This window comes from Copadichromis virginalis, linkage group LG14 (genome assembly GCF_057382275.1).
Source record: "Copadichromis virginalis isolate Kocher_CV1m ecotype Utaka linkage group LG14, C_Virginalis_male_GT1.1, whole genome shotgun sequence".
Lineage (NCBI taxonomy): Eukaryota > Metazoa > Chordata > Actinopteri > Cichliformes > Cichlidae > Copadichromis > Copadichromis virginalis.
This window is the reverse complement of record NC_140631.1, coordinates 32,809,154-32,829,978: the sequence shown is the minus strand read 5'-3', so window position 1 is coordinate 32,829,978 and position 20,825 is coordinate 32,809,154. Positions and strand designations below refer to the sequence as shown.

Here is a 20,825-nt window from a genome sequence, read left to right as displayed (position 1 = left end):
AAAATACTTTCTGATTGAAAAATATAAACAACTGGCTGTTCTGAAAGCATTCTGAAATCCTTTTGACTGCCAATCTTAGTAAAGGATTAGGTACAGTATAATTGGCTGGTGTGCCTTGCTGTGACAGTCAGCTCACTTTTTCTGATTTTAAATTGAATTCCAAGTCTAAGTATAACCTGTTTTGCAGAAGAGAGGCCTAATGTTTGCTTGTTCATTGCAGATCAATAAAAAAAAAAAAAAGATGAAAATTGAACTTGAAAATTCTCTCGAAAAGTGAACCTGGAAAATATTTCGATTTTTTTCACATCCCCCAAGAAAGTTATGTTTTTGGTACCACTGACATGCATGTCATTCTGTCTGTCAACATGATAAGTATCATATTCCTTTGGACTTCTGACCTCTTCTTTAGAGTAAAATAAGGTCAAACATTCACAAAATGCAATTTATCTTTAAAATTATACTTAAAATTCTGCTGCCTTTGTTTGTGTTGGCAACATTTAGGAAATGATACTAATATACGGGGGTTCTAAATACCACACTTTAGTTTGCATCCAAATATCATATCACATTTGACCTCTGATCTATAACCTTGATTTATGTTCAGTTATTTACAAATCAATGCCTCTTATCTATTATTATCCTCTTGCATGTTTATGTAATCAAAGTAAACATCTATCATGCACGATTAACCTTAAAAAACATTTACAACATAAACAAACAAAAATCAAAAATGAATGTGTACTGCTCTCTGGGCAGGTACCTTGGTTGACATAGAGTTCCTGTTTTGTTTGTTCTAAAGTTTACTGCTGGACACAAGGCCGGTCTTACTTTACTAAAAGTTTGCACAGAGGACTCAGTGGCTTCAAAACTGATTGGCAACAATTTAAGGTGAGCACTGAGACATATTTCCACTAAAAACAGCCAAAAGTAGTGTTGTGTAACCAATAAACACAGAACATATGTGAGTGGACTTTTAAGTTAAAAGCAGCAGCAGTACCTGTGTAGCCCAAAGAGTTGTCATCCTCATGCTCAGTGGTAGGAGCTGGTGTTGCCCCTTCGCTGGCACCATCTTGAGCGACTCCCATCTCTGTCAACAATAACACCAAAGGGACTGAGAAACTAGATGCATTCTGCCCACTTTCCACACCCACGGTCCAGACCTCCAGCCCTCTGCCTCCCTGACACAGGCAGACTGTAAATATGCTCAGAAGTGCCAGGCTCCATCCCTGTAAACGCTGTCTCTTGCAGAGGAGTCCAAACACCCACATCATGCAAACATCAAATAATCCAAACACTTGTTTAAATTCCTTTTTATGTGCCTAAAACAAAGCAACCAAAAACTTTTGAAGTTTCAATCAGCCGGTAGGTGAGAACAGATCCATCAGAATGATCGGTTGATGCAATCTTCAGCTTTTCTTTGGGCTCAGCAGGAGGCTGTTCTGCTACCCTGTGTTGGGATTGAATGTGAGCATGTGTGCGCACAACAGAGTCATCCCTACAATATCAATAGCCATAAGTGGCTGCACCCCTATAGGAGCACATGTGGTGGACAGAAGAGGGAGGGCCAGGGCACACTCTGCATGACTGACAACATCACTCTATATGCACACACATACACCGTGCACGCAGTCCTGATGCAAATACAATGATGCACCATTAATCGCTAATCAGTTTCTTTTGATTTGTGCCCGTCTTTGTGCCTGTCTCTCTTTTTGGATTGACAGATTGAGTATGTGTGACAGACTGCATGAGGGCGGGACAGCACGGGGAAGAGAGTAAAAAGAAAGGCCAACGGGGCCCTGGTGTATCTGGCTTATCGAGGAGCCGAGAGGCCCCCTGTGCCCTTATGATGACTCTGTGTGAAATAAATCAGGCTCAGCCATGCCCATTCTTTTTGTGTACCACTGACAGGGGGTTAATGTGGGCTGGGCAGTTGGGGTGGGTGGTGGTGGGGGTAAACTGAATCTTAATCATCTAACCCCTTTAGCTAAGTGAGTGGCAGTCTGTCGGAAGTATCTGTTTCCTCAATGAGATCTGGCATCACTTCAGATAAATAGCAGACGGGCAGACGGAATTGTTCATTGGAGAGTACTTTAAGCCATTAGAGTGAGAAGAAGAAGGTGACCTACAATATCGTCTGCCACTCCCACCATTAGAAAATTGACAGTCCAAATTTATGCAAACTTTTCATACACAGCAATGACCTGAAATCACATTTAACAACAGCACTGGACACATTAATGATGGTAACCACAAAGAAGACATTCAAAATGCAGCGATTACGCACCCCTGCTGTGCTCGCAGTGATGCAATTAGCGTGGCAGTAAAAGGGCTTCATGCTGGCCCGAACGTATTATCTGGCACTTTTCTGCCTGTGTGTTTGTCTAAGCAACAGGATCCGACTGACACAACAGGAGAGCAGAGCCACTGAGTCACACATTAATAACCATGTAGGTTACTCAGTATCGTGCATGCGAATGAAGTGTGATGACACATGTAACGAATGAGATGAAAATGTGCATGGCATGAAGAAACACAGACATCAACAGCAGGTCTGATGCACTGTCTGACAATTATAGCGTGACACCGGCAGTCAGAGATTGTTTTTAATTTGTTCACAACAGACAGATTAAACACAAACATCTGCTACTGGAAAAAAATGTAGCTTGACACTGGCAGCAATTATAGCCTGAAAGCAAGGACAAAAATATAAATGTGTGTTTTTGCAAAAAAATAAAAGAAAAAAAATAGTATACATAATTCCACAACCAGGCATATATAAACTAAATCAAATACACCGACTTAAAGGCTTTTTTCTCATTCTAGTGGAAAAGGATGAAATTAAAAAAAATGTTGTTAAGTTTATAAACTGAGTCCAAAGGTCCATTAATAGCAAATAACACTAACAAATATTGTGGAAAGTATTTTCAGCTTTACTTAGCTTTAATTGAACATCTTCCTTACAAGCATAAGGAAAAATATCAATCTGCCAATTTTAAATAAAACAATATCCTGAATTTGTTTACTTTTTGGATGATTATGACTTACTAGTTTATTTCAGAGCTTTCAACATCATCTTACAGTTTTTAATCAGCAGATGATCTTTGCTCAGTTGTGAAAATGGCCTTTACCATCTATTTCTGCTGGTGAAAACAGTTTGATATGACTGACAACCATTGAGCTAACCTTTGAGTTAAGATAATTGTGTCAAAGACATATCAGCAGAAGCATGTTATTATATAAAAAAAAAAGCATAAGATCAGATAGTCTTAGACTTTGTGTTTCTCCATCTCCACTAGCTTCGAGTCTTGTCTGCAGTATCTGCCCTTTACATCTTTATGCTGTATTTCCTGGGTGGTCCATAAGCGGAGGTCCTATTAGAGACCACTTCAGAGTTCATTAACAGGTGGTGTACACAGATCCCCCTGGGGCATCAAGACAGATATCCAGACCCACAGTCTGGATCTCCCTTTCCTTTTAGCCCAAACACAGCACACAACATCAGATCCCCTGCTAACTAATTAACATGGTCCATGTGGAGTGAACTAACTACTTATTTAAAGATACAAAAGCATACATTCTGTCTCTTAAACCACTCCCTTGTTACTCACGGGCCCCTGGTTATAAGCCCTGGCCTCGGAGTCAAACAGAACAGCACGTTGCTTTTTCTCCACCACAGCTGTTTCTTCATGTCCACAGGTTAGGAACTGTTAGTATCTTGGCAACAACGCGAAGTCAATCAGCACTTCAGCTGCTGTCCAGTCTGACTTATGCAGTTATTGCTAAGTGACAAACGCTGGGAGCTTGTAATAAATGTGAATGAAGAAGCTGAGAGACTTGCTGTTGTCTCATTGTTATCTTGTCACTGGCACCCTGGCAGTCTGCAAAAGTGATGGATGGGCTTAAAATGATTAGTTTGGGGAGTCTGACTGTGGAGCTTGTTAAGAGGACTGACTGATTATTTGCTGTAGGACATGTTCCTTCACACAGGCTGATCAGAGAAGCAGCATATTTCTGTAAGGGACCTCAAGCCATTTCACTTATTAAATTGGTTTCTTTGAGAATGTTCTCCACTAACATCTGTTTACTTTTTTTGTCTGATGACAGAGGGGAAAAGTATGAACAGCCAACAAGAATGCTAATTATTAAGCACAGTCAACAAGATTCCCACTGCTTTCATTTGTAGCAGTCATTCTCAAAGCTGCAAATTTAAATAAAATCTTTGCTGCTGATAGTCAAACGCATGACATCATCTTAAAACTTCATTTTTTTGTCGTTGAGGAGCTGAATTCAATGGCCTTCACTATAACAAAACGGTAAAGAAAGAAAGTACAAAAAGCTCCTTCAAAAGAGCCCTTTTCAGCAGAATCTACTCTGTCTGCTTCATCTGTTTCCACAGCACCATTACATTCATTTCCATTTTGATTACTCTTTCTTTGTTTTCTGCATGACTAATGGAGTTTTAATTAGGCCTTGAGATAATACATACGTACGCATTAAGGACAGAAAGCTGGAGAGAAGTACAAAGTCAAAGTGGAGAGGCAGTTTTGTCACATACAGTGTAAAGAAGAATGGTGGAGGGTGAGCTTAAAGAATAAAAAAAATCAACTTGTGCCAGACAGTGGATGAACTGAATGGCCACACAATCCCCAGTATATAGTAAATAAGTATTTTTTTTTTAACTGTGAATCATGGAAATCTGTTTTAGTAGAGTCTGAGAATAAAACCATGATCGTCAAAATGAGCATATTAGGACCTGTTTAAATGAGAAGTTTGACTTTAATTAAAAAAAATGCATAGTTTCTTTCCCCTTGAAGATTAGAGATGATCAATACTACTCACATTATCTTATAGTTGGGGTCAGCAGACTTGGTTTAGTACAAACACTAAGAAAATCTGCCTACTGCTGCTCACAGTTTTTTTTTCCTTGGAGTCCACACTCATGGCAAATAAATAATCCAACACAATTGCCAATAAAATCCCTATTTTTCATTTTTACATTTCAGTTTTTGTACAGATTAAACTACTGATATAATATAATATATATAATATATACTCATTTGTGACTTTAGAGATGCTGGTAGGCAGATTTTATAGCTTTAACACAAAGCCAAGCTGGGTATCACCCTTCACACTAATCTAAGCTAGCCAGCTGTAGCTACATACCATATAGACCACATTTCACATTTTATTTTCAAAACTGGTAAACTATTGTTTAAAGACAAGATTAAAACGGTGCGTTGACAGCATAAAATACCATGTCACAAATCATTAAGTTGTGCAGCAGCTGTCGTGAGAAAGTGGAGCAAATGGCTCACACTCACACATGCACACTTCAGCTGTGCCGAAAGGCTGGCTCTTAACGTTCATGTATGAAACCATACCCCTGCAAACACGGTAAAGTACATTAATAGCTAGCTGATAATACCTTTAGCTCCAAGCATGAACTAATTATTATACCAGAGCAGTTTAATTCATGATAAATGAGAGGAAACCAATATATACAATCCACAAGCTGTTACTGTTTGTATTTTATGTTGCTCTGCCAAGCCCTGTGCATATTAGTTGTCTATAACCTGATCTGTGAAGGATTAAAGTATATTTAACCAGCTAAAACTGCCCCATTAGAAAGAACAAACATGACTTAGAAACTGAAAAAGATATTTTATGTGTTTTTCAATAGTTTCTGTAAGAACAGGGGGAGCGCTTGAGTATGTTTAAGACTCTATTTAATTTCCCACACAACTATTATGTTCTCAAAAGATATTTAAGAATCAAGCCATGATATTGACAATGACAAACTACAATAATCAGGCCTGTATTAGTTCCCATGAGTGAACTGCGGGGAAAGGCTGACTGAATGACTTTGCAGCTTTTCCACCAAACCCTCTGATGTCCTTAACAGCCACAGGTTCATTGCACCAGCTGGAGAAAATAAAACGAGTATAACGACAAAGTGTTCTGATCAGACATGTTAGTTTGTGCATGAATGCCTGCAAACAGGATTTTGCTATTGACAATTTCACTGCGGTTGTGCGAACTGTATCCTTTCCCCCCTCATGGTTTCGTTGGTTACAAAACTGCCACACACCTCAAAGTTGGAATGTGACTCACCTCTGAATACATGATTGGTTGATTGTTATTAAATAGAAGCGCAAACGTCAAGGAAGAAATATGTGCCAATTTGCTCACTGATAGATTTGCTCGGAGGGCATCGGCAACCAACCACAGAAAGAAAAACAGTGAGACAGATCCAGGACAAAGAGTGCTGATTGGCTTGAAGGGTGCTAAATATTGCATGGTCACTCTGCTGAGCTGCAATCGGTGAGTGCCAAGTAGAATCCCACTGAGCGAGCAGCTCACGCTGAAGCTCTCATAGCTGCTTTCAGGGCACCTTTATCCCTGAAAAGCTAACTTTTGCAAAACACTTTTTTATGGACATCTTATTCCCATACCTTTACGTTATGTAAAATAGATATTATCATGCTCACTTAAAATGTTGCCTCTCAGATTTGTTTAACCACACTGATGTCAAATAAGTTCAAAGCCTGCAAGGAGTCTGAACTTGCTTTGACATCCCAGTGGAGCTGAGGCAAGCATACTCCAAGCTGCCAAAAGCCCAGATGTCCATTTCTGTGACACTGGAACACTTTTTCTGCTCAGAGAGAGACAAATTGGAGGATGGAGAAAAGAGAATGATAGAGAGGGAGAGACTTCTCATAGGTGAGAAAAATATGATCTTTCTAGAATTTAAAGTTCTGTAGCCAAGGTGAACAGCTCATGGTCATGACTCAGAAGCAGCTTGTCAACATCCGCACCATCACTGCCGACAGACTAGTGACCTTCTCTGACTTCCCGGTATAAAATCTGCTTCATGCAGCTGCTCTACCCTGCACTTCACTCAAATACCATAAGATTTCTTTGTATGTGGGGGTGGTTTGTGTGAGTAATGACAGCTAATACTAGTGTTCAGATTCTCTTTCTTGGTCTATATAAGACAGAGGATGGTATAGGGGAAAAAGTAATCTATAAGAGAAACTGGAGGCTCGTGATGATAGAAAATGAGTTTAGAGGGCAGCAGAGCAAATAAATTAGACCTCACTTCAAAGCAGCGGCAAATTACTGACAAAATACAATGATGGCATATTGTCCTGCTCATTGATTCACTTAATCAGGCAGTGTGCTCTAAACATACAAACACACATGCATGAACACACAGGGAAAAAACACCCTCTAACTCAGTTCACATGTGTTTTTTAATAATCTCTGAAAATTCCATCAATATGTTAATGTGAACAATTCTTTCCCAAACCAAGAGACCAAAAAGCAAGCCTCTAATCCGTCATTCCTCCCAGTAACATTTTCTGGAGCTGCTCCATCGCCGAAGTCTGACTTTCCAGGGACAAGGAAAATTTCTTGGGTTTTTATGCTTAAATGAGATTTGGTGGTTACTGACCAAAATTCTTGACATGTGACCCCAAAACTTGTTGGTGTATTTAAACTCGAACTCTTCTCATGCAAATTATGCAGGACAGAGATGTAAAGACTTGATAGTTGTTTATCATTTCCAGTTCACCTGTGCCCTCAATGCCCAGCAAAGTTTCCTGGTAAACGCCTCGAGGTTGTTTGTGGCATTAACGTAAGCCAAGGGGAATTCTGCGACATTTTAATTAAAGCTCATGAGAGGGGAAAAGATCTACAGCTGATGTATAACCTTGTCAGTCTTTGATGTTATGACACCCGGCTTTCAGTTCACACTAGGCACACCTCTTAATCTCTTTCTTCTCTCAAGCTGTGTTGTGGTCAAAACAAATGAGCAAATATGAAATGCATCTTGGTTTGGCAGTGTTTGCTGAACCGCTTCAATGACATGCAATTATTCCTTCACATAATACCTTTTTCCCCCTGACCTCTACTTAGAAAAAAAGACCAGCTGTTAAAGGATGTGTGCATACATAAAGACAACATGACAAATTAAAGGAAAAAGCCTTGACCCATAATAAACTAGTCTCTCTGTTGTACTACGGAAGAAACCGCATTATGAAGGAAAGATCTGGCACTTAAAGAATTTAAGGAAATAGAAGGACTCCATAACCAAAGCTGGTTGTTGTCCTTCCCTGTCAACTAAAGAGCTAATCATCTGTTTAGTAACTGTGGGATCAGGAAACATATAAAGCCAAACATGTTGTTACACAGTTGCTGTTCACGGCAGCTTCTGACTTATGGTAGCAAGGATATTTCCTCATTAGAGATGTACGCTTATAAGTGTGCTTTTCATTTTTCCTTGCATATTATGTTCTGGTGAGATGAGCCAGAGTCACTAATTATGGTGACACTCTGGAGTGAACTGTAAATGATGTTGTAAATTTGCATATGTAGCAGAAGTAAGCAAACCATATTTTGCGGCAAACAACAACAAACTTTTGAGGGATGTTTTTCTTTAATCTAATTTCTATATTTATCATATACACTGGTCAATGCTCATGCCCTGCTCTATTATAGAAATATAATTGTAGTAGTTATTAGGTGGTTGCCAAGCAATGTGATGGCTTAATAATATAAATCATAATATTCAAGTTTTGTTTTTAAAGTAGAAGTTAATTGTGGTGATATGAAAAATGTCTATAGGTACAAATGCTAAAATATGAGGAATTTTAGTCTATTTGTAGGTGGTTGCCAGGCAACACAACAATGTCGTAATATCTGATATAGATAAGAAAACTCTGGAGCCTAAGATGTACCTGTGTGCTCGCTTTTGTTGCTCAACTTTGATCATGTAGAAGGAGTTGGCAGACAAAGGAACAAGCACACAGACAGAAGGAAAGAGATTTACTGTAATGACTCAAGGGAATGATTCTGTCAATGTACGATATTTAGATTAAGATTTTATATACCATTGAAATTAAAGTTACAGATCTCTCCCCATTTATTTAGGTGGGGCCTTGTTTAACCAGAAATAACGATGCAGAAGGTTAGCCCAGAAGCTTTTAGAAGGACTGGGGGAGCATTTTGCTGCCATAGTTTTGGTCCAGTTCCTCTCTTAGAGGACAGATGCAATGCCAACAAGTACAAAGTTGCTCTAAGCAATCCTGTTAGAAAACATAAAACATGCGATAAAACATTTCCATAAGGTAGTGGTGACAGTACACTCAATTACCAGTATCAAAACATCAAATATGGGAATATCTTTTGGAAGACTGACAATTATTCCTGAGGCACAGATCCAGTTCCAACTTAGAGAATCAGTGCCAAGGAGCACTGAAGTTGTTCCGATTTCACATCAGGATCTAACTTACTGAGACACTTTTAGTTTTTACTAGAGATTAAATCATTACATTGTATCACATTTTATTATTTATACAAATAATTAGTTTGCAGTTTTACAAACCTGAGTTTCCATGCTTCAGCTTTAGTTTGATGTATAAGACAACACTTACTGGCCTTTACTCTGAGATACAGGTATTTTGCACATAGCAGTTTTGTAATGATTCTGTTCATTTGCCCATGTCACAGTTCAGTCACGATCTGATCTGAAGTCAAGCAAACTGAACAAACAGCGAGCGCTATCTCTCTTTCCCAGCCTATCTCCCTCTCTTTCTGCCTACACAAACACTCTCATTCCACCACGGACTGGTGCTTGTCAGGGAGAAACATGTGTATGCTAATTTACTGGAGCACACACTAACCATTCACAGTCCAATGAGAGAGGGCAGATAAACCAACTCATGCTCTGAGTATGCCACTTTCTGATTAGAAGAGATGAAAATGAGGACTTGAGACGATGTGCGGTAAGAATGTTGCAGGCATGCAGCCAGTTTCTCAGCACTCATAAAACTAACAATCTCAGTAGACAGCCAGATCAAGTTGGTAAGACCACAAGGGGACTGTAAGGATTGTTTAAATCTACAGGTCAACTTGAAAAACCCACCTCTTTTTCTGATGTTTAAGTTACAGTGTAGTTTACAGCTGCCAGCACGGATCAAATGTCAGGAAACCTGCGGCACGGCTGTGATTTTGGTCTATATCACACACAGGCACGTCTCAAGTTTGTCATACAGTCTTGCACATCTGTGATGCCATTTTTAGTATAACAAACCAAAATCACTGTTTCAAACTTCAACTAACTCAGTGGACAAGAATGTGGATGCTGTTGGTAGGCCAGCTCAGATTAAACCCATTTGTGCTCTTGTTAAAAGAAAGCCTTTCTAAAGACAACAAAGACAGTAAGAAAAAAAGAAAGAAAAGAAAGCAAATGTAGTGTCTCACCTGAGGCAGTTTTTAAGCAAAATTCTTAAGGATGAAGACTGGATCAAGTTTTACAATGTGAGACCTCAACATCTGCTTTCTCTGACAGCTTAAGCCATTCATTGTATGTTCACAAAAGCAGTTTTAAAGCAGTATAGTGTATTTATGCTTTTTTAATGTCCAGCAGGTTTAAGGAAGATATCAACCCAGTCACTTTACCAACGTAAGAAATACACTAAAATTGAGCAACATATGGCTTTTGACAATATGACCTCAAAAATACCCTTGAAACAATATTCTTCCATGCAATTCATCTAACTGTCATCTCATTAAATCAAAGCTTGTTTCCACCTGAAATTCTGCCTCTGCCACGGGGTGTTTAGATGACGACATAATTATAGGCCATAAAACAAATCACAATATTTCATTCACCAGTTTCCATAAGTCATTTCAGTCCAAAATCTTTTCTTAAAGATTTACAACCTTAAATGTATCTACTAACCTCCCACTTTATATCTCCTTTAATATGATTCTCAGCTGTCTAAGAAAAACTGTATTTGTGTGTAGAATAGGAGCCACATACAAAAAGGGACGATCTGTGATATCCAACCTTATACCTGATATGGAAAATAGTAGCTGACTGGCCTCATATAGGACCATATGAAGACTTTTTTCCTATCACATTCCAATATATACCAAGAGCAAATTCATTATTTAACCTCTTATTCAGTCACTGTATTAGGCAGATAATAATAATTTGCATGGGCATATACAATGTTTTCCTTAGACCCTTACTTTAAAAGCTAAAACTTTAAAAGTTATACATATAATAAATAACTTAATATTATTATTAGCTTTGGCAGTGTTAAAAAAGCCCACAAGCAGCTTCCCAGGCATGGCCTCTGATGATTTTTGCTAGCTGTAAAGCAGAGGTGTCACATGACACATGGGAGAGCCGAAGCACCGGAGGGCCGGAGGCTGTGAGAAGCACATCGTAAATCCAAGAAAGGCAGGAAATGCAACAAAAGGACAAAGTGCAACCCTCCAGTCCTCCTGTAAAGGCATAACAGCTCTCCCTTCTGTCACCCCTTCACCAAATGAAATCAGCAAAATTTATTAGTGACAGGTGAATTTCTGGATTGCAGCTAGATTATGGAGTGATGTGTTACAGGCAGGGTATTGCATTACCATCTGCTTGTGTTGAGTACTTTAAAAAAAAGGGTGAATTTCTATCCAAGGAAACTTGGCACACTGTCCATGAAAGATGAGAACGTAAGGTGGCTGCACACAATGGAATGGGTGATGTTTTTAGTTAATGCTTTATTGCAGTACATCTGAAGAAATATAAAACGTGCAAGAGACCAACAACATTTTTGTTACATTCAAAGGGGTTACAGAGGGTGAAACAAATCACATGGTGTCAGACATCTGGTGGTAATATGTCCAATAGCGCCTTTATGTGGCTAGGGACTATTTCTGTGCTCATTCCCTTTTATCCCACCGTTTTCTGAATGATGTGTAAGGCTGCTTCCAGCATCTAGTACAAAATGAAGTGAGCATCTAAATATAATACCTATAACATTAATCAAACTCAGTTATTAATTGTATTCCAGCTGCTTTTTCTACTTACAGTCTTCTCAAAATTAAGTTACAACAAGACAGTTCAATATAAGAACACCAGCCTTGTATTGTTCCAGATTTCCAATTAGCAAATTAATTAGACAGGTTCATTTTAGGTCTTATGACGTGAGACTCCACAGCCAGTCTTCATTAGTGCTGATTAGTGTCGCTGCCACAATAGGCCTCTCACTGAATCATAAGTAGTGGGTGATTCCCTACTGTTCCATTGCTCACGCTGCACTTAAAAAAGATGTTACAGCAAGACATCAATATTTCATTCATGCAGTAATGTGACATCATTTGAAAATGTTAAAAGCACAAAACCAGAATACCTCTTTGAATTAAAATCGTTTTAATTTTTTATGCAGTTTTATTAGAGATGCTCCGTGTGGTGGCAGTAAAGAGCAATTTAACGTCACTAATCCACTAATCAGCCTTGGATTCTGCATTCACTTTGTAAGCCACGATCATCGTAGCTCAAGAGTTGGCAGTTCATCTTGTAATCGGAAGGTTGCCGGTTTGAGCCCTGGCTTTGACAGTCTCAGTCGTTGTGTCCTTGGGCAAGACACTTCACCTGCTGCCTACTGGTGATGGCCAGAGGGGCCAATGGTGCGATATGGCAGCCTCGCTTCTGTCTGTCTGCCCCAGGGCAGCTGTGGCTACAACTGTAGCTTGTCTCCACCAGTGTGTGAATGTGAGAGTGAATGAATAGTGGAATTGTAAAGCGCTTTGAGGGTCTCGAAAACCGCTATATAAAGGTCCAGATCATCAAGTGGCATTATTATTAATGCCACTTGATGATCTGGACCTGGACCAAGAGAAAATCTCTTGTATGCCTGGGTTGTGGAAACAGATGGCTTGAATATCTCCACACAAATGCAAATCATGAGCTCACAAGTTAACCAGTGTCTGAGGAATGGATTTCCATTATGACAGTGCTGATACTGTAAGATGGAGCAGGGGATTGTTGTGAGTAAATGGGGTGTGTGAATGCTGTGGAATGCTGATACATAGACCCTCTCCCACGATGGACGCCCAACCACTGGCACAGCTGGATTGTGCTTAAACCGATGTGTGTTTGCCACTATTGAGGACATGCAGACAGCAGAGGTGGATTAGTTATTGAGCTTTCCAAAAGAAAAAAACAACAACAAAACTGTGGGGGAAAATATGTTTTTGTTTATACGGGGCAGCTCCAATGGTTCTTTAAAAAGATAGGAAAAGCATAAAAAAATAAATATAATCGTTCAAATGGAGTGAAAACAATTAGTTGCAACTCAAATATTTTTTGTTCCATTTGATAAGAACTTAAATTTATGTTAAATTTGTGTAAACCATGAATCAGCAGAAACAGTAACAAAACACTGCAACAGCCACAAACCTCCACTAGCCACGTTGCCTCTGGTTCACAGTGTGACCAAAATGTGTTACAGACAGGCATAACACCACAGCGACTTAAGATTGTGCGCTCTCTGGAGGTGTGAGACCTCTATAATTACCACTTCATCAGTGAAGTGAGGGGAACGAGAGCCTCAGCAGATTTTCATCTGGGCTGGTAAACAGCTTGCTCTGTCTTTGCTGTGGTTGGACGGTGTGGGTTTGCTGCTGTCTGGCAGACAGACTGCCTGTCCTATATATGCACAGTTATGTCTGAATGCCCTACAGCATGTAGTTCAGAAAATCAAAGCAAACCTGTCTCATCAGCAGAAAAGTTAATGGAGTCGACAAATGTACCTTAAATTGAACTCGCTCTATCAAACGTGAATATTTAATGTTCATGCAAGAATGTGCAGTCATCAGTATTTCTCTTCAACAATAGCATAGACTTGCAAAACCTCAACATTAATTTCTGTTAAACCAAGAAGGCAAAGACATGAAAAGTGTGATTTTTTTAACTTTTACCGCAACCTCAATATACTGTGCAACACAGACTTAGTAGTACTATAGTGAGAGCATAAACACAACCATGTTTCCCTTCTAATAAACACTGGATTGACAATTTCCGCAGACTGGGCTACTATGATGTCACCCATGACTTGTAAGTTTTTTGCAGCCAGAAGTTGCCATAATTGGTTGAGCAGCTGGAATGCTAACTAAGATTAGCAAGCTATCTCCATGAATGTGCAATGCACAACATGCATATCTGTTCATTTGCACAGACCAATAAACTAACAAGACAGAGTGCACCACCATGTTATTTCTCAGATAATTTAATTAAAAATGGCAAAAGGCACAAGGTCCAGTATAGTGTTTGCTGGCAGCCAGCTGCTATAGCTACCAGTATATCAAAGCAGAAACATAGTTTTTAAAGCTATACAGCTGGGCATATAATAATGTGACTTGCTTTAAGAGCTAGTCAGAAGTGAGGTCAGTGACTTTGCTGAGCGCAAGTCCTGAAAGCTGAAGTTCTGATAGGTGAATATTTTGTGTCTTTTTAAAGGACGAAACACTGGCACCAGTTACGTGTTCAGAAAATTAGAATTAGAAATAGAATTAGAAGCGCTTTTTGTCATTATAGAATGTGTAATAAATTTGCAGATTGGCTATGCCTCAGGTGCAATGAAAAAGACAAACATACAGTCATATACAAAGAAAATGTAGAGATAAAAGTAGTAGAAATGTTAGTAGGGCTAAATAAATAAGGTAAATACAAGGTATGGTGAGGTTATTCAAGGTTTGATGTATATGTACTCAGACTATAATATGTGTTACATATCTGGAAGATATATGGGTGTCCAGACTAAAACAGAATAAGAAAGTGAAGTAAGAGCATGTGCTTTTCCCCCCATTTTATATATCTCACATCCAGATGTACAAAAGAAAAGCATCTGCGTGTGCAAACATTTCCCTATAAAATGGCTAAAGTGAAAGTGGCGTGAAAAAAGGAGGAATAAAACATCAAGGAGTGGTACCATTTGAATTTTAGCCTTTAAAGACATGCCTCAGTACTTAATGACCCTTGACCCTGAATGTTCTCAGAATCCTGTGATTTCCCTCTGGCTCATGCTTCTCTGAGCCCCATATTTATGGGCCATGTCTGATCACAGTATCCACCTGTTTTTTTGACATCTCTCTGCTGAAAAGTTTAAATTCTTCTCACATGAAGCTGTTTTTGTGAACGCATTAGAAATTCAAGGATTGGATTACTACAATAAGAAAACATTTATTTAATTATTTATTTATTTATTGTGCAGGCTTGTTTGGAAAGCAAAAGAATAGCCACTGAACAGGCATAGAAAACACACGCATGATTATCATGTGTGCCATGTCTTGCTATAGATCCTGTTTTTACAAATACTGAGTGAATCAGGTTCATTGCATTTTAGGAACTGTAACAAGATAAATGATCCAATATCAGTGACACTGAGATTCCATTTGCACCCTCTTCCCTTTTGCCATCCCACTGTGCCATAAACTGACCTTCCATCGCTTTGTTTCTGACCTTGTGTATGGCGTGCGGTAATTGAGATTCCCAGCTCACGGTTATCTAATTAAAAAATGTCTGTACCTCTTAGAGCCTTGGGCAGGGAGAGAAATGGGAAAGGTGTGATGAAGAGCACAGCTTAGAGGAAGCAATGCATAGAATGACCAAAAAACCTGGGAAAAAAAAAAAGAGAGAACACATCTGGGCTCCGGTACTCATTAGCACATCTAATAGTGAATTAATTAGAGTGTGAGTGTGAATAATGAAGAGTTGTTTCTTATTTGGTTCCAAATATGGAAAAAGTAAGTGATGAGGGTTGAGGAAGGTTTCTAATATTACAGCAAAGAAAAGATTTGGATCTGGTGCTCATACCATGAGATTCACTTTATTCCTTACACACAGTGAGACATCTACAATAATTGTTCCACATATTTACAAGCTTCTACTGCTTTGGGCTTTGTTTCTGATGACTGTGTGTCTGTGGTTAAGACTGTCTGGACTCCATCTGGCCTCTGACCCAAACCACATGATACAGTCCACTGCTCTTTATCACTCATTATTTCCCTCAAACTCAAACCAGCCCAGCATGTCGCTGTTGCCATCTATTGGATGTATCAGTTTATATCTTTGCATATGCAGCTCCAACAAAAAATCATTTATGCTAGCCACAAACTCCCACAGAAAATCATTTATGCTAGCCACAACTAAATTTGATATTTACAATGTAGCGTAAAGCTGCACACAACGAGGTTTCATAAGTTCAGGCAAATGAAACCAGAGAATTATACCAGAGACTTATATAGGCCACATACTTTAAACTACATACAGCTAGATAATTTATCATGACAATATTGCAGGCAGTAGTATTTTTTGTCACACAAATCGACCATGTAATGGAAAAATATGGCGATAAATCAGTCAGTTTATTTACTTTTTTTGCAGAATAAACTGGAATGGTTATAAACCGTTTGCATGGAAAACATTTAGTATATCTGAAATAAATAAGGCACTTTGATCAAATTTTGAGAGGCAGCCAGCTAGATTTCTGTGGATTCTGTTAGCATCCAGAGCAGAGTAAATCAGCCATAAATCCTATAATCTGCCTCATAAATCACAAGGATGAGGCTGTGACAGAAGCAGAACCGAAACCTCAGCAAACAGCATAAAGCTGGTGGTCCATTTGTGGACTTGTTCATGTAAGGGTTCACCAAAGCTCATGTTTATCCATGAATACTGTAAATATACTGTATCAGTTATAAATAATTATGTCATATCTGCTTGGAACAATAGAGCTAACACACTCCTGAGTTGTCTTCTTGACAAGCAGAATGTTGTAAAAACTAAAAGTTACACATAGAGATGGTGCATCTGAGGTGTGTGGAGACAACTTGATGCTAAAAACAGAAAATGTAATATTTTATTTATTAACTGCATGCACTCATACCTGCACACCAGTTTTATGGATTCTGCTTCGAGTTCATGCACTGGCCAACGTGTAAGATCATGAGAGGGTGTGACATGAAAATACAAAAAACCCACTGTGTGCTGACATTAGCTGTAAAAGTACACGTTACTCTTCCAGCGAGAGGAGCTCTGCCTGCACACTCTTAGCAGAGATTTAGTCTCGGATAGCAAATATTAGCTAGTGACATTATTACTTATATCGTCAGAATTCACTTATGCATATCTCTTTATGCTTTGTGTGCTGCTAAATGAAACTTGCATGCAGCAGTCTGCATGGCACATTCAGTATCCAGGAGATGAGTCGGATAAACCCATGAACATATGAGTAACATTTCCCCATTTTCGTGGTTTTTAGAGATTAAACAATTTTTTTCTGTAGAGTGGATAAGGTGACAAGATAAGGCGACTCTAAGGTGACAGCCTGCCACAACAGAAAGGTTAAATGATTATATCACCACATGGGCTTGGATGGAATACAGATGAATATTATTGTGGAGACATAAACCCCAGCATTAGCTCATTTGTTGACCATTTTCACTGGCAGCAAGCTATAAACACTAAAAAACTGATGTGTTATCACTGGCAAACAGCTGTGTATTTACATATCTAGCAGACATAGAGGAACATCTGTGTTCATTTTGATTTGTAATACAAAAACCTTTTAGACATCTGTTAATGCAAAATATGAGGAAAATGCATTAAAAGAAAAACACATAAAATTTGATCACGTCCTATTGCATTGATAAAACTACATTAACACTTTAAGTAGTCCTTAGAATGCAAATAAAACAAGAAAAATATAAAAATGTAGCATATTGTCCATCATTATAACCCTTTATTGCTATGTTTTGAGTCATGTTTTATTGTAATAACCACACATCCTGTTAAATAGATAATTAAGTGGTTAACCAGCTTGGTTCACACAGGGGGCTATAGCCTAACTCACCCAGCATTGGAGTGACACAGACGTGACACAGACGTCTATGTCACAGACATCTTGGAGTTTGTGAGGCTTCACTCAGAACTAACAGAACCATACACTGCATATAAAACATGAATATGACTTATTAGTTTGTGAAGTTTTTGCTGGAAAGTTTGCCTGGCTTCTTTTTAAGGTCTCATTATACCTGCTGTGTGGGATCTGATGAAGAGCACTGTATGACAAAGATGATGTCAAACTGACATCACAATCTGTTGTCACGAGCTGCCCTTCCTGCTTGTGCTGTACCTCTTGATTTTTGTGAGCTGGCTTGTTGTGCCCCCGCTGCTCAAGCTGGGTTGAAGCACAGGTGTATGACTGTGTCCATTTTTACTGTTGTTTTAATGGCGTATCAGAAGCTTAGAGATTCACAGATTATACAGAGAGATATATTTCAACCATTTCCAAAGATGAAATTTTGCAGGGACAAAAAGTAATTTTGAGATTACAATAATAAAGACTATCACTGCCAGGGTACATTTACTATACACCCTCCACAATTCTCACTGTGTTGCCCAAACACAAAAAACACATCAGCACTACTGCTGTTGGTCAGACAGATACACATATTAAGGAGTTAATTTCCCACATTTGTAGACTGAGCATATACAAAGTTGTTCAGTTTATATGTTTTAAATGGTTCAACAGTCTTTTCCCCACTCTTTATCATTCTCTCCAAACACACAGGGACATCTTTCAGTGACAAACAAATACACAAAAAAAACCCCAAGGAGTTGTGATCAACCAACATCTGTGCAACCACACAGTTTCATTAACTCTAATTTAAAACTCAAAACCAACAGACATAAATACCTCACTCGACCCTCTCCTTTTTTCTCTCATTTTGAGATGAAGATGGATTGCAATAGCTGAGTCTCACATGTACATTCAACTTTTCAAAAACAGCTTGCCTGCAAGCTTGAACCTGTGTACACTTCCACCTGGGCATGTCCTTTTTGTCCATTATGTTCACAAATGTCAACATGAAACTGTAGCGAGATATATTAAATTTAACATGAACTGCCCCCTGCAGGCCATTAGAAAAAATGCGGGTTCAAAACACTGCCGGGGTGATTTCTTTGTTCAGACCCAAAAGCTATGTCCATCTTTTGTGTACAGTCTGTGGTTGGAGATGATGATTGACAGCAGGTGACAAAAGAGTAACAAGTCTGAGTGGATGCTGCAAGTTTGTTTGATAAACACTGAAGCATGGAAACATTTCTTATCTCTTATTATATCTAAAATAGAATTATGAACATGGGCATGAGCAACCAGCTTAAATAACAACCTAGAAACTCTGAACTAAAATTACTTGAAATTTGAAAGTGAAAATGTATTCTAGTCATAAACCAGTCAGACAATACACACCTGTATTTCCCTGCGGATGTTAACTGAGTGAAACTGCATAACTGCATATTAATGTGTATGAGCGTGCTTCTGTCTCTAGATACACAGAAGTTGTTTTGAGCTTAAAAAAAGCACAGCTTTAGAGCACAAACTTGCTGTGGCTGCTGTAAAAAGGCAAATTATCAGTAAATTTGATTGACAGGGAGACTGCATAACAGAAACAAGGCTTAAGCAATAATTTGTACAATTTGCAGAAACAGTCTTTTCTATATTTTCTGGGTAAAAATGTTTCACTTATTCAAGATGATATATTTTATAGAGAGCACACTGTGTGCAGAAGTGCTTCCCAGAGTGGTGTAGGTTTTTGAGAGTCTCGTACCTTTTTGTATTTACATTTCACTTCCAACGTTTAGTCTCAGTGTAGGTTTCCAAACCAAAAGCCAAACATTTCTTTCAGTTTGCCATTCACTAAAAAAGAAAGAGGGTTCTTGTAAAAAATACTCTAGTGATCTGGTGACTGAGACTACTAATGCACTTTACAGGATTTCCAATTCCTTTGTCAAGTAACTAAATATAACACCAAACGCAACACTTCCAGTGTCATTGCCATCTAAAACTGTTAACAATATCAATTTTCATGCCAACTTGAGACCAGCTCTGTCTCCTTGGGAAGGCAGTGACCTCCTCTAGGCTGACTTAGTGTCTTTTCCATCCCATTCCAGTCATTTAATCTTGGAACAGTATCAAGATAGCGATCTCCCTTTAACCTCCACAGAGGGGACAGACACAGACACAAAGGGACATACCCTGCACTTCATCACTCAGAGTCAAGCAGTGGTGGCATGCCAAACAATCCTATTAGCCAGCAGCCAAAAGCCAGGGACAGCAGCAATGTCCTGAAACAACCGCAGCTCTCATTTGAACATTCTCTCTCCTCCCAACATCCATGCACTCATGTGTCAGCATATATAATGAAGTCGGAGCTACTCTCAGCTTTTACTCTGAGGAAATAGGCAGCTCTATCACTCTGAGTAGCTTTTTACAACTCCACACTGATCAATTAATGACTACGAATGAGACCCGGAGAGATATTCATACAGGAATATTAGAGTAATGCTGAGCGAAAGAAGGACACATGGAACAGGATAATAAACTATGGATTGCAACTCATAGTAAATTCAAAAGCAGAAAGGCACTTTGCAGTCACGTACATATTGATACCTCTTAAAGCTGGCAACACATGCCAAGCTTGCTGGACTCATATAAGTGAGTTATTTCACTCTCATATCCAGGTGCCTGTCACAGAGAAATGAGCTGAGACTCAAACAGCAACCAGAGCAATCAAAGTGGCACACAGTGCTTAGTGCTTCCCAGCTCGTATGTCACAAGTCCCAACAGTGAAAAGAGCAGTAAAAAAACAGCCAGAAAAGAAATGCTGTTGGACACTCTTGCAAAAGAGGAAAAGGAAAGACAAGAAAGAACAAGTAGAGAAAATCTGATGCAGTAAAGGAAGGAGGAGTTACTCACGGCTCCTGTCACCTTTCCACCTCCAGCTTCCTTTGTACTTCCCTGAGCCATCTGCTGGTGCACAGACTCCACTCAACACCTCCACCAGCACCACCAACAAGAGAAGAGGCAGCTGCCCGGTGGCCATGCGCGTCTCTGAAGCTTGCATCAGGGCTACAGCAAAGAGTCAAGGGCCATGGGGAGTGCTGTCCCACTCTCAGACATATTTCACACAGCTGT

At 39.1% G+C, this 20,825-nt stretch overlaps 1 protein-coding gene across 2 annotated transcripts in view; it reads right to left on the bottom strand.

The window, feature by feature from the left end:
- The window catches only part of robo1 (roundabout, axon guidance receptor, homolog 1 (Drosophila)), a 223,371-nt gene that overhangs the window by 144,572 nt on the left and 57,974 nt on the right, over positions 1-20,825 (bottom strand). For both annotated transcript variants that reach the window (XM_085430530.1, XM_085430531.1), the window contains exon 3: positions 998-1,087. In XM_085430530.1, the coding sequence (XP_085286656.1) occupies positions 998-1,087 (90 nt within the window). The remainder of the gene's footprint in view (positions 1-997; positions 1,088-20,825) is intronic.